Raw genomic sequence first — 22,131 nt, 5'->3', positions numbered from 1 at the left:
AGACTACTCACCAGATGTAATAACTAAATAAAATAAAAAAGGGGTTAGTGCGTGTGCCTCACAATACAAAGGTCTTGGGTTTGATCTCTGGGCCTTTCTATGTGGAGTGTGCATGTTCTCCCCGTGACTGCGTGGGTTCCCTCTTGGTACTCCAGCTTCCTACCACCTCCAAAGACTTCCACCTGGGGATAGGTTGATTGGCAACACTAAATTTGGGCCTAATGTGTGAATGTTGGGTGACATATTCAGGATGTATCTCGCCTTCACCCCGAATACAGCTGGGATTGGCTCCACCACCCCCAAGGGACAAGGGGTAGAAATTTTGGATGGCCAAATAAGATAAATAATTAAAAAAAAAAACTACCCGAATTTTGTTTTTAAAATGAAACACAATTTAAACATCATTGAAATAAACTCGATACACGGTTCTTGCTCGCTCTGTGAGCGTGTCAGCTCTCTGTTTGTGGTGTAGCGTTAGTATGAAGAAAAGACGGTTTGTATTCTGTGTTCCTGTTTATGGACTTTCCTCAGCAGACCTCACTTCCTTCCTGCCTGGCTCTTCCTGCACAGCCGTTGGAATCTCACACACACTTGGTGTTTTCCTGTGCTATGAATGGCTGCAGTGTTTCCTGCCTCATAATAAACATGATGGACGTGTTGGCAGCTCACACACTTTGCTCGCTTAAAGCGAGGAATAGTCTGTAAAACATTGTAACATGTCCTCACCATGTTGGTAATTACTAAGGCTGCACTTTACTGCTGTGACACTTTTATTTATAACATTTTGCGAACACAAAACTGTCTTAATTAAGGTGACATTCTGTGAGCACGACCACCATCTCGCCTTGGCTGTCTCAGCTGGATAAGCTGTGGTCATACCTGCAGGGAGACACCCTTCATCATTATCATCATCATCCTCCTCACAGTGACATCATCACTCACAGTCTGACGCAGTCTGGAATCTGCACATGCTCTGTGGGGACTAAGGCGGCCAGATCCTGCAGGCTGCTGACAAACTGAAGCTTCCTGCTGAACTTTGAACTGAGAAAGAGGAGCAAGAGGAGGTCAAAGTTGGTCATCGTCCCCTGCTTTGAAGAGCAGGAACGCACCTGATGAAGGGTTTGATGATGGTGATGAGCGCTTTGATGGACCAGGTAGGATGAACCACATACACGCCTTTTAGGTTCTTCCTTAACCTGCACACAAATACAAGATGATGAAGTATGTCAAGTTTACCTCCCAGGTTGCTCTGACGCCCCCTTTTGGACACACACTGACATGACACAAGAAAGCACCTCCATGCGATGGTGTTGTAACATTCCTTCAGCCAGCTGATCCCGGGAATTTTGTCTTTCTGTCCTCCAGCACAAAGATAAACGATCACATAGTTTTCGGCTACCATCAGGTCCAACGTTCCCATCAAGTACCTACAACACATGCACGTGGGTATCATGCGTATGCGTGTGTGTGTGTGTGTGTGTGTGTGTTATTGTATTTCTACCCTACTTAAAACATCAAGAAGGAAAAGTACCTTCAATATGAGGACCGGTGAACAAGTTAGGACATAGATCATGGTCCAACCATCCATCCATTTCTACCGCTTGTCCCTTTTAGGGTCGCGGGGGGCGCTGTTGCCCATCTCAGCTACAATCGGGCGGAAGGCTCGTACACCCTGGACAAGTCGACAACTCCTCGCAGGGCCAACACAGATAGACAGACAACATTCACACTCACGTCCACACACTACGGCCAATTTAGTGTTGCCAATCAACCTATCCCCAGGTGCATGTTTTTGGAGGTGGGAGGAAGCCGGAGTACCCGGAGGGAACCCACGCTGTCACGGGGAGAACATGCGAACTCCACACAGAAAGCTCCCGAGCCCGGGATTGAACCCAGGATTACTCAGGACCTTCGTATTGTGAGGCAGATGCACTAACCTCTCTTCCACCGTGATGCCCTAAATCATGGTCCCATTACGGAAAACCATTGCATCTAATAGAGAATGTCTCATTTGCACCCCTGGTGGTGAAATCTAGCAAAATTAGGGTGGTCCCAAAAAGGAGGGATTTTTCAAATTGACATATCCCGTGTGTAGCTAGGATAGGCTCCAGCACCCCCCGCTACCCTGAAAGGGATAAGCGCTAGAAAATGAATGGATGGATGGAATGTGTGTTGGTTGTAAAAGTGCTCCACCTCTGGTCAACATATGAAATAACAAGTGTGTGTAAAAATTTGACGTGCTCCCCCTCGGGCAAACATATGTAATAACAACTACCATATTTCCTTGCATTGCCGTCGGGGCGCTAATTAATTTAAAACCTCTTCTCACTCCTGCGCTTACCAAAGGCATGCGGTAAAAGTAAGCATGCGCTCATCATTTTAAAACCTCTTCTCACTCCAGCACTTACCAAAGGCATGCAGTAAAAATTTGAGTATGATGTAAGTTTGGACCTTAAATCCTACTGAATAGCTCTTAATCTTCTTCCCTTTATGCGATTTCAAATTACCGGTATTGAAATCAGCCTCCTCCATTTTGAAAATGTTGACAGGGGAAGTGTCACTCGTGACGTCACGAGTTTGACCAGGCGGTAATACTAAGCATGCGCTAATTATTTTGCCAAGCGAGTTTGACCCGGCAGTATTTCAAGGCAGGCGCATACTATATGCCCTGTGGCAATTCAAGGAAATACGGTATGTTTAAGACATTAGACTGCGCCCCCTTTGGCCAAAATGAATACAAATAAATAAATAAATATGTATATAGAGACACTGTACTAACTGAATAATGAAGACTAAAAAACAATTACAAACAAAATAAATAAATAACTAAAAGCTGACTGTTTTTATATTTGCATAGTATGTATATATTATCAATGTTGTATATACAAATCTTTATACCTAGAAAGGTTGGTCCTACAGTAATAGGAAGGTCATAAGAAGGTAACAAAATTCAATGTGTGTGTGTGTGTGTGTGTGTGTGTGTGTGTGTGTGTGTGTGTGTGTGTGAGAGAACATGACTGACCTGAACAGGTTGTCCATCACATACTGGTAATTTTCCAGACCGTTCTCCGGCAAGTAACAGGAGGAAATCACAATGATGTCATTCATCCCGTCGCCATAGTAACCTGAGATGTTGGCAAAGGTGAAAGGTCACAGCGGGTCTCTGAGGCATTGTGTGTGTGGGCAGGTCGTACCTCCATGTGACAGAATCTTGAGGAAAGGCTCCAGGACGCTCATGTTGACGCGTCTCTCCTGAGGGGGCTCGTTCACAGTGAAAGCGCGCCACCTGGTGCCCTTGTTGTCCACCACATCCTCACGCTCGAGCGCTCCCAGTCCGCCCTGCTCGGAGTCCAGCAAGGATCCGGTATGAGGGGACGCCAACACGCTGCCCCCCTGCACATCCACTGAGAAAACACACAATGATGATGTCATCCTCTGTGATCATCACACATGACCCTCTGACTCATCACCTTCCAGATCCAGGTCGTCGGTGGGGAAGCGGAGGGACTCGCTGTCTGACGGCGTCTCCATAGCGTCCAGGTCGAAGTCCAGCCCGCCATCATCTTGATCTCCAGGAGACGGCGAGAGGAACGCCGAGTGGAAGTCGCCCGACTCGCTGCGTCCTGATGAAGACGAAGAAGGCGTCAGCGGACAAAAAAGACAAGGCCGCTGACCTTCATCATTGGGGCGTCACCTAAGGATACGCTGAGGGCCGGAGCTGCCAGGACTCTCTTCTTTTTCACGCCACAAGACATTGATATCGGCAGGGTGCTGGGACGCTCTGAGGACAGGAAGTAAGAAAATCAGACTTTGGAAAGCGAAAATAGACATTTGTCAAACGTGTTGAGAGGGTTTGCCTGCTGTCGCTCTGGATGACGTTTCCTCCCCAACTCCTCCTCCTTGAAGACCATGATGATGATAAGAGGAAGAAAAGGCAACATGTTGACATCTCATTCAGTTTTCATCACACTGTCTGCTCACCTGTGTCCTCTTCCTTCTTGTCTTCTTCCCGCTCCTCCTCTTCCTCCTTGTCTTCAACCCGCTCCTCCTTTTGGTCTTTACAACAACAATCAATCATGAAAGAGGTCAATCACCTTCACCTCTTGTCTGCGTGCTTTTAACCTGCTGAATCAGTGTCTCTTGTCTCCATGGCAACACTGCACCCCTGCACTGACGAGTCTTCCTCACGTTCTATTTGATAGTCACTTCATTAGGTACACAGAAACTTGTCCTCATAACAAATCCTATCAATTAAATTTAACCAAAGTGATAGTTTGAACGCTCTCGTAAAGGTGTAATTGAACAACAATAAAGTACAAATAATATAATACAACTACTATACAGTGAAACTATTATCTTAACATACTGAAACTATATTAGGTAAAACCAAAATAATGTAAAACTACCCACCTGGCATAACGAAACTACAATAGGCTCCAGCTCCCGCCCTGCGACCCTGACAGGGATAAGTGGTAGAAAATGGATGGATGGAAAACACTAAAACTACTTACCAAACATAATGAAATTACAATAATGTGAAACTGAAATAAAAGAAAACTTCTCACTTAACTTAATAAAACATCAAACTACAATAAAGTAAAACTACTCCCCTGGCACAATGAAACTACAATACAGTAAAACTACTTACCCAGCATAATTAAACTACTATCGAGTAAAACTTCAATAAAGGAACACTCACCTAGCATAATTAAACTACAATTAAGTTAAAATCTACAAAAAAGTACAACTACTCACCTGGTATAATGACTACAATACAGTAAAACTCCTTAAGTAAAATACTGAAATTACAAGTAAAACTAAGATAAAGTAAAATTACTTACTGAACATAATGAAACTACAATAACTTAAAAATGAAATAAAGGAAAACTTCTCTACTTGGTGTAATGAAACTGCAATACTGTAAAACTACCTACCTCACATAATGAAACTTCAACAGAGTAAAACTAAAATGAATGAAAACTACTCACCTAGCATAATTAAACTAAAATTAAGTTAAAACTTTAAACACATTAAACTACTCACTTGGCATAACGTCCTACAATGCAGTAAAACTACTATACAATTTTAAAAAAGTTAAAAAGTAAAACTACTCACATAGCATATAGAAATTACAATACAGAATACTGTTTACTTGACATAATGAAACTACAACAAACTAAAATACAATACAGTAAAAATTTACCAAACATATTACAATTACAAGTAAAACTTAAAATTTCTACTTTATTAAGTTCAGTTCAGTTTTGGTTTATTTCGAACATGCATATGATACAACGTGCATCACATATTTCCCGTTTTTTCATTACAGCACGTTCGAAAAGGAGTAGGAAGAAGCCAAGTTTATTTAATCCTACCCCTTTTCATACCATAGCAATTTTATCCCATTTCCTTGTTCTCTGTAACAGAACAGTGAATATATAAATAATACACCATAGTAAGTAAACAAATATTCAATACATAAATAATCTTTATCTAAAACAACAGGGAAGTCTGGGTTTCCCTGCTTAGGCTGTTGCCCCCGCGACCCGACCTCGGATAAGCGGAAGAAGATGGATGGATGGATGGATGGATAAAATAACAATAAAAACAACAAAAATCAAAAATCAAAAAAGGCTTCAAGATGTTCATCATAATTACTGTTCTGTCTACTTTGTGAATATCTGTACTTTGAACAGTCTCTTAAAGTGAATCATATTGTTGCTTTGATTGACTTCTTTGGTTAATTCATTCCATAATTTAATTCCACATACGGATATGATAAAGGTTTTAAATGTTGTATGAGCATACAAATGTTTTAAAATAGATTTTCCTCTGAGGTTATATTTCTCCTCTTTTGTTGAGAAGAATTTTAGTACATTCTTGGGTTGCAGGTTATAGTTTGCTTTATACATAATTTTAGCTGTTTGCAAATGCACCAAATCGTTGAATTTCAATATATGTGTGATTAAATGAATAAAGGGTTTGTATGTTCTCTATATACAATAGTATGTATTATTCTAATTGATTTTTTTAAACACTGTTAGTAAATAAAGCAACCTGAGGGTTCCTGGTTCAATCCCCACCTTCTACCAACTTAGTCACGTCCGTTGTGTCCTTGAGCAAGACACTTCACCCTTGCTCCTGATGGGTCTTGGTTAGGACCTTACATGGCAGCTCCCACCATCGGTGTGTGAATGTGTGTGTGAATGGGTGACTGTGGAAATAGTGTCAAAGCGCTTTGAGTACCTTGAATGTAGAAATGCGCTATACAAGTATAACCCATTTACCATTACCATTTATGTGATATTTCCAGTTAATTTTATCATCTATTATTACACCCAAAAGTGTGTTTTCTTTCACCCTTTCAATATCTACTCTGTGTATTTGTATTTGTGTTTGACTTTCTCTCCTACTGTTACCAAATAGCATTATTTTAGTTTTACTGAGATTAAAATATAGTCTGTTTTTGTCAAAACATCTTTTTAATTTGTTCATTTCTTCTGTTATTATTTGTATAAGCTTTTGTGTGTTCTCTCCTGAACAAAACGCAGCTGTACAATCTGCAAAAAATACTAACTTTAAGTCCTTTGTAACTTTACACATTTCGTTTATATAGAGATTGAACAATTTTGGTCCAAGTATTGATCACTTAGGTATGCCAGAAAATATTTTCAGCTCTGTGGAAGTGTGTTCGCCTATCGTCACGCATCGCTTTCTGTTGGTTAAGTAGCTTCTAACCCAGTTCAAGACCAACCCTCTGATTCCATACCTTTCTAATTTGTTTATTAAGATGCTATGATTAAGCATGTTTCAGTGACGTGCAGACAGGGTAGGAAAGAATAAAAAAATGTAAAAAGAAAACAAATAATTTTAATTGTTATATGTGTCCAGTGATTATACGATAAAGTTATTTTTCATTTAACTTCACCAGTTTTAGATTATTTTTATTAAAAATCGCTGAATTTTCACATTTGCTGTTCAAATACTGAGCAGAGACTTGCGGTGAGTCACAGCCAGCTGAGCCTCCCCGTCACCATGGATTGCGCAATGACTCGGCTAACTGCTGTCTGCTGTGCAGTGAGACCGTATTGCTATATGAATTATATTATACATTTCCATAGTTTAGTTAGCTGAGGTATATAATGTACAGTGTATTTTGTCAACAACTGTATGTGTGTAACGTATTTCTTGTGCTGGGCGATCATAAAACGGCTCCGAAGACGGACTATGTGAGGCACCTGTTCTCAGGCCTTCTGGTGGTAGAGGGCGCTAGTGATCCCAGAGATCATTCTTGCACTACTCGGCTAGGCTTGGGACATCTGAAGCCGGTATGTTTTAAAGTTGTCGTTTGCCTGCATATCGTAATAACAACTCTCCAACATTTTACAATTAATTGTAAACTTATAGGTGCCGACCATCAGGGCCGAGTTGCGACGAAAGAGTGTGTCGATGTTGAGATATTACGCCGAGTTGGTAAATTAATTTGTTTGCTAATATTGGCTACTAGCCGTACCCAAGTATTTTCTATGGGCGGTTAGCATTGGGTTTTAATCCCGTTTCCTCCAATGTTTCTGATCTGATTGAATTTATATTTATGTCGAGTCTTTATTTTGGGTACTTAAATATGGTGACTGAGTATTGTGGCGTTTTAAGGCCATCTGCATTTTTTATGCTACAGTACAACCTGCCCATAAACTGAACTTTCACTACAAACTGCCATATCCACAAAGTCAACCCGTGCGGCTGTATGAACTGCGAATGCACATATGGACTGCGATCAGTCTCATACGGCCATATTTGCCAACCTTGAGACCTCCGATTTCAGGGTGTGGGGGGCGTGGTCGGGGGTGTGGCGGGGGCGTGGTTGGGGCGGGGGCCGTGGTTTAGAGGGGAGGAGTATATTTAAAGCCAATTCACCAACTCGAGTATTTCATTTATATTTCATATATATATATATATATATATATATATATATATATATATATATATATATACACACGTATGAAATACTTGACTTTCAGTGAATTCTAGCTATATATAGCTATATATATATTTTAATATATATATAAATAAAATAAATAGTTGAATTTCAGACAGCACCTATCAAATACACAGTAATAAAAACACAGTAGTATTACTAACTGTGCTGTGCTTGCTGGTTACTAAAAAACAACAACAACATTTACCTTTCACTATTTGAGTAACCTTTGTTCTGCCATTTGCGTACTGGCCAATCAAAAAGCAACCCCGGCCATAACGCTACAGCCAACATTTACCAGGAGATGGCAACAGACATCATAGATCACTCTATTACAGACGGCGTCGCCAAGGCTCGTTCTTCTGCTTCGTCTCCTTGTGTGTGCAGTTTTTTATTAAAGTCGGTAGATGTTGTAACGTGATTGGGCAGGCAAGCTGTTTTCATATGGGAAAACGGACGTGAAAACAGGCTGTCCCCACTCATGTCCGCATGGAGCTGGAGGGAGCGTGTAAGTTACCCATACCTTGGGCACTAATACAATCCCATACCATCACAGATGCTGGCTTCTGAACTTCGCGGATGGTTATTTTCCTCTTTGTTCTGGAGGACACCACGTCCAAAGTTTCCAAATACAATTTGAAATGTGGACTCGTCAGACCACAGAACACCTTTTCACTTTGCATCAGTCCATTTTAGATGAGCTCGGGCCCAGCAAAGCCAGCGGCGTTCCTTGGTGTTGTTGATAAATGGGTTTTGCTTTGCATAGCAGAGTTTTAACTTGAACTTACAGATGTAGCAACCGACTGTAGTTACTGACAGTGGTTTTATGAAGTCTTACTGAGCCCATCCTTTACACATGTCTGTTTTTGATGCAGTACCGCCTGAAGGATCAACGGTCCGTAATATCATCGCTTACGTGCAGTGATTTCTCCAGATTCTCTGAACCTTTTGATGATTTTACGGACCGTAGATGGTAAGATCCCTAAATTATTTGCAATAGCTCGTTGAGAAATCTTGTTCTAAAACTGTTTGACAATTTGCTTACAAAGTGGTGACCCTCGCCCCATCCTTGTTTGTGAATTACTTAGCATTTCATGGAAGCTGCTTTTATAGCCAATCATGGCACCCACCTGTTCCCAATTAGCCTGCACACCTGTGGGATGTTCCAAATAAGTGTTTGATGAGAATTTCCTTATCTTTACCAGTATTTATTGCCACCTTTCCAAACTTCTTTGTCACGTGTTGCTGGCATCAAATTCTAAAGTTAATGATTACTTGCAAAAAAAAAATGTTTATCAGTTTGAACATCAAATATGTTGTCTTTGTAGCATATTCAACTGAATATGGGTTGAAAATGATTTGCAAATTATTGTATTCCGTTTGTATTTACATCCAACACAATTTCCCAACTCATATGGAAACGGGGTTTGTAATTAAACTACATCAAAAGTGAAACTACTCACCTAGCATTATAATATTATACAGCACTCTATAGAAAAACTACTTATCTAACATAATGAAAGTATAATACAGAAAAACTATTTACCTAACATATTGATACCACAATAAACTACTGGTTAGTTTATTGTACTAAGCATCTAGATCCTATCTATAGTTATCGTCACAGTCTTTACTTACTTCTACTTAATAAATATTAACACAAAAAAGGTCAAATAAAAAGCAAAATACAAGTAATGGGTTATAGTGAAGTTAATTATATTTATATAGCGCTTTTTCTCTAGTGACTCAAAGCGCTTTACATACTGAAACCCAATATCAAATTTTTACATTCAAACCAGTGTTGGTGGCACTGGGAGCAGGTGGGTAAAGTGTCTTGCCCAAGAACACAACGCCAGTGACTAGGATGGCAAAAGCGGGGATCGAACCTGCAGCCCTCAAGTTGCTGGCACGGCTGCTCTACCAACTGATCTATACCGCCCCATATTTATACTGGTATAGCGCTTTTCTACCTGCAAGGTACTTAAAGCGCTTTGACACTGTTCCGACATTCACACACTGATGGCAGGAGTTACCATGCAAGGCCCTAACCACGACCCATCAGGAGCAAGGGTGAAGTGTCTTGCTCAAGGATACAACAGACGACAAGGTTGGTAGAAGGTAGGGTTTAAACCAGGTACCATCAGGTTGCTGGCACGGCCACTCTCCCAACCGCGCCACGCCCCACGGCGTCCCCCAATTGCTTGTTTGACATGTAGATCATTTGCTTGTCCAGATGTCAAGCTGTCATTCTAAATAATTGCAATGTGTACCTAATGTAGTGTTTGGCAAATGTGTGTTGTTGAGATACCTGCAGCAGTCCTTGATAGTGTAGTGACGGCTGACATGTTGGCTTCACTACACAAGAATACACAAACAAACACAGAGTTGATGTTGTTGGAAAATATACGCGGTATGTCAAAAATAAGAAAATGTGTCTTGTTGAGGAATTGAACGTCTGCGTCTTTTCAAGATTTTTTTGCGGACAAGAACTTTGTGCAACTTAAACACCAACGATCACACTAAGTTTACCAATTTAAGAAGAACAAAAAGCACTCACGGCAGCTCAGCGCTGGTCACCTCTCACACAGGAAACTGGCTGGCTCACCTGATGACGTCATCACTGTATGGGTGGACTCTGATGCCTCACCTGCGGGAGGGAGGGAATGGGGTGATTCCATGGCAACAACACCAACCTAAAAATGTGTGTGTGTGTGTGTGTGTGTGTGTGTGTGTGTGTGTGTGTGTGTGTGTGTGTGTGTGTGTGTGTGTGTGTGTGTGTGTGTGTGTGTGTCAGTTGAACAGGCTGAACAAGAGCAAACAAGTCATAGTCATTCCGAGGAGGAACAAGATGGAAAAAAAGGGAAGTCAGGAGAAGACAGGAAGTCAACAGCGGCTGGTTTAAAGGTCAGCGTCATCAAAGGAGGAGCAGATCAAGTTTCAGCCTGCTTGTCTTATCAGAAGGCGTCTTGTTACCTGGGGGCGGGGCCTGTTAAAACCCGCCTTCAAAACGTCAACAGGTGTTGGCGTGCTGACAAACTACCATTGACCTGGATCAGCAAAACTTTGTACTTTGTCAATTTGCAGTATCATCCACCTCCTAGTGTTGGGAATATATAGTTTAAAGGAATGGTGACTTTTGAAAAAAATGGTTTATTATGAAAACTTTTGGCTCCTTCGATGTGAAAGAACAACAACATCGGAACCTGTGTGAAGTTGGCCCCCATTTGCATTATTACAACACTGCCATTTGTGCTGTAAACATTTTTGTCTGTGCCATTACGGTTTTTAAGTTATTCTAAAACACATTTTCTGACTAATGACATCGTACTCCCCCACTGCCTTGAAAAAATCTCCCCAAACTTGTCCCATTCGCTTGTGCTGCAATTTTATTTCTTCCTAACTATGATATATATTTCCATGTAGCCCCGCTCCACCTTGTAGAAACCTCCCCAAACTTTTCCCAACGTTTGTGCTGCAAAATATTTATGTCGATTATACATTTTGTGTTATTAACGTATTATTCATAACCAACCTCGTTAAAATCTCCACAAACGCATTCTTATCATCTGTAATACGTTTGTGCTACATTTTTGGATTTGTTTTAATTCATAACCAGCTAACCAGGCCACTTTTGTCTAAATCTCCCTAAACCTGTCCAAAACGTTTGCTGCAACATTTGTATTTTATGTTATGGGTATGGTTATGTAGCACAAACGAATGGCAGTGTTATTTTATTATTTGCACTTATAAGGAGTGCCAACTTAACACAGACAGGATCTAAAATGTAAACAACCGTCCTTCACCGTAGAGCGCGAAGTTGTTGGGTGTTTTGCGACACGTGCGGTCTCTTTACGACAGCTGTCTTTTGAGAAGTCCATCCATCCATCCATTGATTGATCGAAACTTGTATTAGTAGATTGCAAAGGAAGACAATACATTATATTAAACAGTACAGTTTGCACAGTACAGTCCATATTCCGTACAATCGACCACTAAATGGAAACACCCGAATAAGTTTTTCAACTTGTCGGCGTCCACGTTAATCAATTCTTTTACCGCTCGTCCCTATCGGGGTTGCGGGGGATGACTGGAGCCTATCCCAGATGCATTCGGGCAGAAGGCAGGGTATACCTACCCTGACTCTCGCCAGACACAAGGATCTGGCGAGTCAGGTTAGGGCAGGCCTGGGCAATTATTTTGACTCGGGGGGCCAAAGTTTTAGAATAAAATGTGTTTGGGGGCCGGTATATTTTTAGGAACAGTAATACAAAACCTCACAATAATGTCTGATTGAATGCTAAAAACGTTAAAAAACGGAACGGAATTTTACGTTTTTTACTGAATGAGACACCCAGATTGTACATGAAAACAAAGAATTTGGGATTTACAATATTAACTATGAATGTTAAAACACTGAATATTGACAACATATGTACGTCACAACCCGTCCCCATCGAAATATTTTACAATCAAGGGAAACGCAACAAAAATGCAACAAACAGTAAAATACAAAGGTGAAGGGTAAAAAAACTAACACCTACGATCTGATACATCACTAAGCTTTCGGACTTTGCTATAAAAATCCACACTGCTTGGTGCCTCGTCTGAGCTGCTGTGACTTAGATTACCATAGTAACTAGATTACCCTAGTAACTAGTATATCTAGCAAAAGCGCAGATTCCAAGCATTGAAATACTTTGTACAGTTCAAGACTTACGGTCATTTGAAAACATCGCTGCACATCATAATGGCAGCTACAGTTTCCATCTTAAAGATCTAAAAAAAATGATTTGGGAATGTCCGGCGGGCCAGATTTAAAAGCTTAACGGGCCGCAAGTGGCCCCCGGGCCTTAATTTGCCCAGGTCTGGGTGAGGGTACACCCTGGAAAAGTCGCCACCTCATCGCAGGGATAAAAGCATCTTATTTAAAAAAAAAAAAGAATGACGCGTAAAGTAGTCACCAGCAACGTGAGGAATTTTTGTGCCCTAGTTTTTTTTTTTTGCGTACATTTTTTTATTCAACTACATTCAAACGCAAACAGTTGATTTACATAAATTCCGTGTCCAAAAAAGCTTTCGTGATAAAGACACAAACGAACCTCCATTGTTTGCAAAATATCTGCTGAATTGTCACTTATCTTATCTCTGCTGTGAACACATTCTCCACCGGTCTGGTCGGCTGTAGATCCTGAAAATAAACAATGTGCAAAGTGCTTGGCTTCTCTCTTTAAACCAATGATTTTTATTGTGCAAGAACTGCCCTGCGTTGCATTGAAATTAACACAGATGTGTATTTCATTACTTATTTGACAGCAGTAGGGCACCAACTCGGCCGCTAAGGGTAGGCTGACATATTCTGAAATCCCAAAAAGAGGACACATATATGCGTGCATAGGCGGGCAGCACGCCAAAGCCGGGACAAGGTGAAAATTTGCCAATGATACTTGAACTTGCTTTATAAATGATATATTTATTTAAACAAAGCCTTTTTTCCCCACTGTTGACAGCAGTGTTGGCACTAGGAATTTTCAAAATGGGGTCCCATGGACTACATCAAGTCATAAAAATGGGATCCCACAGTAAATTTTTGGGGTCCCACCTTTTTGTAAGACAACAAATGATAAACGTATGCATTGTCCTGTTACATCTCACATTCTATGTTGTGATTTGGAAAAAGGTTGTCATAAACGTTAATTCATTAAAAATATATATATAAAAAAGACAAATATGTATGCATATGTATATGTATTCAGTTATAAACATTCATTCACTTTCTTCTTTCCTTCATTTATCTAAACTTTACTGCTGCTGGTAGTTTGTTCTATGTTTTTATTTAATAAGTTGTAGGTGTATTTATTTCAGTATTAAAGAGTAAAAAGTAGTTTGATTCGGTCATGAAATGATAATGGTGTGCCTGGGCATACATACATTTTATATTTAACGCTTAAATCTATGGAGTCTTCTTCAACTTCATTTCAAAATGTTTGTTTGTGTTGTTTTTTTGTTTGTTTTCCGCCCTGGCAAACACACAAAATATGAAAAATCTTCCACCAAAAGTATTTTTCAAAGTGGAATATTTGATCTAACGTAATCGGGGTTGAGTTGGGGGCATGGGGTAGGGTGTAGCAGGGGGTCGGGGGGTATATGGGTATTTGTTCTGTTATTTATGTTGTGTTACGGTGCGGATGTTCTTCCGGAATGTGTTTGTCATTCTTGTGTGGTGTGGGTTCACAGTGTGGCGCATATTTGTAACAGTGTTAAAAATGTTTGTATGGCCACCCTTAGTGTGACCTGTATGGCTGTTGACCAAGAATGCCTTGATTAACACTGAATTAACTACATCTGTCTCTCGCTCTTTTATCTCTGCCGCTCACTCACGAATGTTGCTGCGTGCGCACACCTTCACAATTTGTTTTGATTTTAACTCCTCTTAACCCTGTAAGTACATTGAAAATACATGCAACCTTGACACAAAACGCCGGACATTTGAGGCATTTAAGAAACCCCGCCAAAGAGGACATGTCCGGGGAAAAGAGGACGTATGGTCAGTCAAGGTAAGGGACAGTAACTGACCTGTCACTCGAAGGCGGAAGTGAGTCCTACTTTTTAAAAAAGTGTTATATACCTTTATTTATATATTACAACACTTAAAAACAATTGAGAAACAGTATTGTTGCGCTAAAGTCTCACTTGTCCTAACTTCAGTAGAACGTTACACAAACTACCTCAAACGCGCCAGTTTGTGACGTAGCTATGCTAAATAAAATGCCACTTCCTGTCCAGACCTTTATAATAATGTTATAATTAATCACATTGCATTCACCCGCTGTGCTAATCCATATACTAGGGCTGTGAATCTTTAGGTGTCCCACGATTCGATTCAATATCGATTCTTGGGGTCACGCTTCGATAATATATCGATTTATTCGATTCGATTCTCGATTCAAAAATGATATTTTTCAGATTCAAAACGATTCTGTATTCATTCAATACATAGGATTTCAGCAGGATCTACCCCAGTCTGCTCACATGCTAGCAGAGTAGTAGATTTGGAAAAAAAAAAGCTTTTATAATTGTAAAGGACAATGTTGTCAACTGATTGCAATAATGTAAATTTGTTTTAATGATTAAACGAACCAAAAATATGACTTATGTTATCTTTGTGAAAATATTGGACACGGTGTGTTGTCAAGCTTATGAGATGCGATGCAAGTGTAAGCCACTGTGACACTTTATTTTTTATTTTTATAAATGTCTAATGATAATGTCAATGAGGGATTTTTAATCACTGCTATGCTGAAATTATAACTAATATTGATAATGTTGTTGATAATATTAATTTTTGTTTCACTACTTTTGGTTGGTTTTGTGTAGTGTTTGTGTCTCCACTCAATTGCTCTGTTAGTTGCAGTTCTGAGTGTTGCTGGGTCAGGTTTGGTTTTGGAATTGGATTGCATTGTTATGGTATTGCTGTGTAGTGGTTTGTTGGATTAAAAAAAATATATATTTAAAAAAAATCAGAATCGATTCTGAATTGCATAACGTAAACAATTCGATTTGTATTCGAATCGATTTTTTCCCCACACCCCTATCTAATACATAATATTACTAATATGTTTAAGTGATATTCTCTCGCTCTCAGTCGGAAAAAACATGGCACTTCGTGTCGTGTCTGTGTTGCCCCATCCTGCCAAGTCCGACTCATGTCTTGACTTGAACTGTTTCCCGCTAAAAAAAAAACCCTCATTCATGTCCTTTTTAATTAGTCCAAAAAAAAGTCACCTCGTGAGACTACAAGTTTGTCATCGACGATGCTTAAAGGGGTGACAGGGTTAGCTCCGCCCACTCGAGGAACTGTCAACAAACATCGAAGCGTGTCGGAAGTAAAAAGGTAATCTCAATTTAAATCTAAACATCGCTGCTTAGTTGTATTTAGATGTAACTAACGGAATTATTGACAGTGATCGTTAGCATGCCAGCAACGTTAAGGCTATTTTACATGTCCTACTTTGAAGCGAAGCAATCAAAAACACACATTAATGTTGCTAATTTGCATCTATGTTTAGAATACTATCATTTTGAGTGTGTGGTTGTCACGTCGGGTCAACTCTGCATACCAACAAGGCGCGTTAGTTAGAGTAACGGGTCGTAATTTTGATGTTTTATGTCTTTGAAGAAGCTAACTAGTTAGCCTTTGACGTTGAGACGCGATGACGTCACTGCCTGGTGGGGTAGGTGTGGCCTTAGCTGTAAACAGGAAGTGACCGCCAGCTCAGCAGCTAACCTGGCTAGTTGAGTTTGCTGTGTTAGCATGTGAAGCGAGTGCGGCTTGGCAAACTGGGGGGTTGTTGCCGGACAAAGCTGCTTATTGTTGAGCCGGGGTAATGTCGACTGTCTTACCGAAGCTGCTTAGTTCTGCAAGTTTGGGACTTGCCAAGCAATGGTTCTGTTAAGTCATTAGCGGCAGATTTTGGTCTGGAGCAGCTTTGTTCAATTTAAAAGAGGTGACTTTCTTCATCTGGGTGAAAAGTTTTCGGTAAGGACGTCATGTTTATACAACATTGTTACCTAAAGTTTGGGTCTAGTTGTACCGGAAAAGTTTTGGGAAATAAGCTTTCTCCTCCAGCTAGCAAAGTGCACCTTAGCAGAGCTTGCCATGGTCATGAGTCATGACTACATCCAAGATGTTTTTCAGTGTACAACATTAAAAATGTCGATTAATTTCTAGATGCAGTCAAGGCATTGAGGGGTTCCGGTTTGGTGGCTGCGGGATTAGGTCTCTGCTTTTTGCAGATGATGTGGCCCTGATGGGTTCATCTGGCCGGGATCTTCAGCTCTCACTGGATCGGTTCGCAGCCGAGTGTGAAGCGACCGGAATGAGAATCAGCACCTCCAAGTCCGAGTCCATGGTTCTCGCCCGGAAAAGGGTGGAGTGCCATCTCCGGGTTGAGGAGGAGACCCTGCCCCAAGTGGAGGAGTTCAAGTACTTAGGAGTTTTGTTCACGAGTGGGGGAAGAGTGGATCGTGAGATCGACAGGTGGATCGGTGTGCCGTCTTCAGTAATGCGGACGTTGTACCGATCCGTTGTGGTGAAGAAGGAGCTGAGCCGGAAGGCAAAGCTCTCAATTTACCGCTCGATCTACGTTCCCATCCTCACCTATGGTCATGAGCTTTGGGTCATGACCGAAAGGATAAGATCACGGGTACAAGCAGACCGAAATGAGTTTCCTCCGCCGGGTGGCGGGGCTCGCCCTTAGAGATAGGGTGAGAAGCTCTGCCATCCGAGAGGAGCTCAAAGTAAAGCCGCTGCTCCTCCACATCGAGAGAAACCAGATGAGGTGGCTTGGGCATCTGGTCAGGATGCCACCCGAACGCCTCCCGAGGGAGGTGTTTAGGGCACGTCCGACAGGTAGGAGGCCACGGGGAAGACCCAGGACACGTTGGGAAGACTGTCTCCCGGCTGGCCTGGGAACGCCTCGGGATCCCCCGGAGGAGCTAGACGAAGTGGCTGGGGAGAGGGAAGTCTGGGGTTCCCTGCTTAGGCTGCTCCCCCTGCGATCCGACCTCGGATAAGCGGAAGAAGATGGATGGATGGATGGTTATTAATTAATGTTTTTTCTTGAGGACTGTGACGGCCGCAAGTGAAAGTTTTGAGCGTTCCTCATGAGTGTTCACTGTAACATAGATGCGTTTGTTTTATGGATTATTAATTCATGTTTTTTCTTAAGGACTGTTTTTTTTCTTAAGGACTGTGACGGCCGCAAGTGAAAGTTTTGAGTGTTTTTCATGAGTGTTCACTGTCACATAGATGCGTTTGTTTTATGGAACGCTGACAGAAGGCAGACGGGTGGAGATCGTCCGTGTCATGTTGGATCTTCATTTGTTGGCCTCAACATAAGTCCTGCTCACGAGTCTGAGGACTGAGTGGCGAGTCCCATGAGACCGATTCCTGAGTAACTGCTCAACATCATCTTCGTCGTACCAGCATGTCTCAGTCCGTCTCGTCCCCCGCTGCGACAGACGTCTCCACAGAACTTACTGTAAACACAACCACAGAAGGGTCAGAGATCAAGGCACCCCTCACTACCAGCGCCCCCGTCAGCATTCTACAGGAGGGGGCCGACCCAGTAGAGTTGACACAAAATAAACTGACACATGTCAACGACACGGAAGGAGATCTAGAAGAGGTTGGGTCTACAGAAGGAGCGCTAGGTGCGAACAACTTGTTACAATGGTAACACCATCTTTGTCATGTTTCAGCAAAAAACATATTGTCTGCCTGCAGGTCAGGACGCGGACGTGTTGGAAAGTTCTTCTGTGGCGACAGCCGACAGTTCAGATGAGCTGCGAGAGTCCAGCGACTCAGCATCCTTCTCCATTCCAAGTTTGGATATGTCTGACGGGGTGGCGGCTGCTGGAAGCTGCCAGGAGGCGGACGACGTCTTGTCCTCGTCCTATTCCGCCTTGAGGGCAGAGGGGTGCTCTCCGTCTAATGAAGTGGCCAGCCTGAAGGAGGACGACCTGACAGGTGACAACATCATGACAACGATAATAAACACAAGTGGGCTTCCAGTTTGTGACTGATTTCAACCTGTCCAAAGGGTGCAATGCTACCACAACGGCCACTGCCACCGCCACCGCCACGTCTTCAGAGACCAGCGCGTCTACGCCGGCATATTACTTGGTGAAGTGGATCACGTGGAAGGAGAAAAAGACGCCCATCATCACTCAGAGCGAGAACGGACCCTGCCCCCTGCTGGCCATAATGAACATTCTCTTCCTGCGTTGGAAGGTAACACCACCACAAACGCGATATTCTGTTTGTATAAGTGTATGTGTGTGTGTGTCTGCGTGTGTAGGCCAAGCTTCCTGTTCACACTGAAGTGGTCACCACGGAAGACCTGATGGCTCACTTGGGTAATGTCTTAGCCAATCAGCTGATGATGACCCTGTAAGTCACCTCGCCTGTATCTACACTCTGCAGGTGAATGTGTGCTGTCAGTTACACCGAGAGAAAAGACACAAGGCGTGGAGCTCAACTTTCAACAAGTATGCACAAATGCACACACACAAGCTTTCTGCAAAAGATGTTCACAAAGTCAATGTGTGTGTGTCAGAACATGAGTGACGCCATGGCAGTGCTGCCAAAACTGTCAACGGGTCTTGACGTGAACGTTCGCTTCACTGGCGTGACAGATTTCGAGTACACACCCGAGTGCATAGTGTTCGACCTGCTGGACATCCCGCTGTACCACGGCTGGTTGGTGGATCCTCAGGTGACATGCCCACTGCCTGCCAATCATCCAGATCAGACTCGCGTATAAAGAGGGTATGGCCAACTAAACAAGCGCCGTGACTGCTACCAAGGACATATGTGGCTGTGATCGGGATGCATGCAATTGCTGTCGTTATGACGTTAGATTTTCTCGACAAAAAAAAAAATAAAAATAAATTACGTCAATGTATAGTTCAAACATATTGCAGCTCAATAACTTGAATAAAACTTGCTTTTTTTTTCGTGAAGGTATAATTTTGCAGCCATACTTGACGCACTCTGCTGCTACATTCCTGCAGTGTTTTGTGACCAGAAGGAAGTCTAACTAACACACAACCGAAGGTGCAATAAACGCAGGAAAAATACACAGAACCTTAAAAAAACTTATTACCCTAATTTTGCCAAAATTTCTCTAGCTTTTGATCAACAATCAGAGAATTTGTGACTTTTGTGAAGCTTGTCAACTGTGGTGGCTGCCTCTAACGTAATTGTAATCGCTGTATGTATCACTCATTATGTATTATTCTAACTGATATTTATTTTCTGTAACATGCTCACTGAATAAGTGTACTTTTGTAGTTATTTGCCAATATTTCTGCACAATGCCTCAGGATCGTGTAACACTAACGAGCAGCCCTGAATATGGAGTGATTTTAAGTCCATAACATATTTAGCTTTATTGATTATGAATGTATTTTTTGCTACTTTATCTTGTACATTTATTCATGAGATTTCCAGATCATTTTATCATCAGGGTGTATGTACCCTGCCTACTGCCCGAATGCAGCTGAGATAGGCTCCAGCACCCCCCGCAACCTCAAAAAGGGACAAGGGGTAGAAAATGGATGGATGGATTATTACACCCGAAATGTGGTCTCTTTTACTCTTTCAATGTCAGTTTATTTGTGTGACCTTCTCTTCTACTGTTACCAAATTTAATAATTTTATTTCACTGAGATTCAAAAATAGTTGATATTTGTCAGGCTATCTATTTAATTTGGTATTTTCATGTTATTATTTGTATTAGCTTCTGTGTTCTCTCCTACACAAAACACAGTCCTATTGTGTGTTCACCTTGCACAAGATGCTGTAATTGGTGGCTTTTCAGTGTTGTTCGCGGACCTTCACTTCCCATATGACTTCTTTCTGGGTTGTGGGGAAAACTATGTAAAAACTTTCCACAATTTTCGTGGGTGGAGCGGCAGGGATTTTTTACATGTCGAAAAACTTGTAAAGCGCCGCAAACACATAGAATCAGCTCAAAGTTAGTTCCAGTCATGGCACCCTGTAGTCACATGAGTGCCTTTTGACCAATCATTTAGGAGATCGTTTTAAACCAAGTTGGCTATACTCTCTTTATACTTGACTCTGATCCAGATGACTTGTGAGCGCCCCATTACGGCAGCCTTGAGTACTGTGTGTTTGTCTGTGTGTGTGTAGAGTCCAGAGATGGCCTCTGCTGTGGGAAAACTGAGTTACAACCAGCTGGTGGAGAAGATCATTGACTATAAACACTCGAGTGACAGCAGTCAAGTCAGCGAAGGTCAAACACTCACACCTGCTTAGATTGTGGTTTTCAGTCGCTGTTTTCATGCCGTGTGCGCGTGTGCAGGGCTAGCGGCAGAGCACTTCCTGGAGACGACGGCGACGCAGCTGTCTTATCATGGCCTGTGTGAGCTCAATGCGGTTGCCAAAGAAGGAGAGATGTGCGTCTTCTTCAGGAATAACCATTTCAGTACTATGATCAAACACAAGGTGGAAGCCCACAGACACACACACACACACACACACAGAATAAATTGACATGCATGCTGTCATCCCGCTGCACCCCCAGGGTCACTTGTACCTGTTGGTGACGGATCAGGGTTTCCTGCGGGAGGAGACCTTGGTGTGGGAGTCTCTGCACAACGTCGAAGGAGACGGAAACTTCTGTGACTCACACTTCCGACTGTGTCATCCCCCTCAGAGAGGTTCGCCACCCGCCAAGCTGCCGCCATGTGACCAGCAGAGGCAGATTGACCAGGTGCCATGTCGGCAGGACTCCCGTGAGGTCTTTTTTAATGGCGGTTTCTAACTGTGTGTGTGTGTTAGGACTACCTAGTGGCCGTGTCTCTGCAGCAAGAAGGCGGGGCTTCAGGGCCCTTAAGTGACCTGGAGTTGGCCCGGCAGCTCCAGCAGGAAGAGTATCAGCAGCAAGGCCCCCAACAGGCAGCCCCTCAGGTAACTACGGCAACAATTGGCTGAAAAATAAAAAGTCAGACTTGTCGCCATGCTGACATCTTGTTGTGCTTGTAGGTCAGCGGTCAGGCAGCTTCACAGCCAGGAGGGGCCAGGAGAAGAGAGAAAGACTCCTCTGACTGTGTCCTCCTGTAATTTTAGGTCCTCCTCGTCATCATACACACTGATGCCAAACCTTAGTGCTTTTTTTCATAATGACTCCGTTAATGAGATACTCCTCTCTTTGTTACATCATCATCATCATCCTCATCGTCCAGTGTTGGTGAAGATAACAATTTATGTCATCATTTCTAGACGTCCAATAAAAGAGTTTGAATAAAGTGTTTGTGATGAATGCTTGTGGTGAAAATCACCATGGCAACACACACAATGACAAATAGCAGTTAAGCAGAAATGGGTTTAGGTTCTCGGATTAGATTTTTTAGATACATTTTATTTTTTAATCTTTTATTTGTACTGTATGTAATTTTAGTTACGTGCTTTGTTTTGTTGTATGCGCTATTTAAGTAAAAGTGCCTTGGGTGTAACCTTAGGTAATGTCAGGTTCTCATAGCAGCAATTCCATTTGCAGTATACTAAACGAAACCATAGTGTCTAAAGCAGGTATATATTAAATTTAATGATAAAGTAAAGAATTAGA

The 22,131-nt window shown here is 42.0% G+C and overlaps 2 protein-coding genes across 9 annotated transcripts; one reads left to right on the top strand and one right to left on the bottom strand.

Annotated features, from left to right (window-relative positions):
• Positions 1 to 752: 752 nt before the first annotated feature.
• On the bottom strand, positions 753 to 10,818 carry LOC133557770 (BCL2/adenovirus E1B 19 kDa protein-interacting protein 2-like). Of its 5 annotated transcripts, XM_061908542.1 has the most exons (14): positions 10,536 to 10,791; positions 10,287 to 10,333; positions 4,411 to 4,456; positions 4,123 to 4,191; positions 3,982 to 4,056; positions 3,858 to 3,899; positions 3,695 to 3,781; positions 3,471 to 3,623; positions 3,195 to 3,404; positions 3,023 to 3,125; positions 1,296 to 1,427; positions 1,110 to 1,196; positions 943 to 1,041; positions 753 to 879 (listed from the first exon to the last, which is right to left on the bottom strand). In XM_061908542.1, exons 3-14 carry the CDS (start codon positions 4,415 to 4,417, stop codon positions 855 to 857), a joined length of 1,089 nt encoding a protein of 362 aa, XP_061764526.1. In that variant the 5' UTR covers positions 4,418 to 4,456; positions 10,287 to 10,333; positions 10,536 to 10,791; the 3' UTR covers positions 753 to 854. The 5 variants fall into 5 exon arrangements, with proteins under 5 accessions (XP_061764526.1, XP_061764525.1, XP_061764528.1 ...); XM_061908541.1 differs by lacking the exon at positions 4,411 to 4,456 and having other exon boundaries at positions 10,536 to 10,801; XM_061908544.1 differs by lacking the exon at positions 4,123 to 4,191 and having other exon boundaries at positions 10,536 to 10,799.
• Positions 10,819 to 15,710: 4,892 nt separating this feature from the next.
• mindy1 (MINDY lysine 48 deubiquitinase 1) lies at positions 15,711 to 21,811 on the top strand. 4 transcript variants are annotated; one of them, XM_061908536.1, is made up of 12 exons: positions 15,711 to 15,869; positions 17,815 to 18,190; positions 18,264 to 18,506; positions 18,580 to 18,770; positions 18,838 to 18,895; positions 18,963 to 19,027; positions 19,096 to 19,254; positions 20,694 to 20,796; positions 20,866 to 21,008; positions 21,088 to 21,276; positions 21,345 to 21,473; positions 21,549 to 21,811. In XM_061908536.1, the coding sequence occupies exons 2-12, from the start codon at positions 17,965 to 17,967 to the stop codon at positions 21,624 to 21,626; spliced, it is 1,584 nt and encodes a 527-aa protein (XP_061764520.1). In that variant the 5' UTR covers positions 15,711 to 15,869; positions 17,815 to 17,964; the 3' UTR covers positions 21,627 to 21,811. The 4 variants fall into 4 exon arrangements, with proteins under 4 accessions (XP_061764520.1, XP_061764519.1, XP_061764523.1 ...); XM_061908535.1 differs by having other exon boundaries at positions 15,722 to 15,869; positions 17,787 to 18,190; XM_061908539.1 differs by lacking the exon at positions 15,711 to 15,869 and adding an exon at positions 16,212 to 16,514.
• The last annotated feature ends 320 nt before the right edge of the window (positions 21,812 to 22,131 follow it).

Source organism: Nerophis ophidion, linkage group LG08 (genome assembly GCF_033978795.1).
Source record: "Nerophis ophidion isolate RoL-2023_Sa linkage group LG08, RoL_Noph_v1.0, whole genome shotgun sequence".
NCBI lineage: Eukaryota > Metazoa > Chordata > Actinopteri > Syngnathiformes > Syngnathidae > Nerophis > Nerophis ophidion.
Note: the sequence above shows the minus strand (reverse complement) of the source record. Positions and strands in the feature narration are given on the sequence as shown.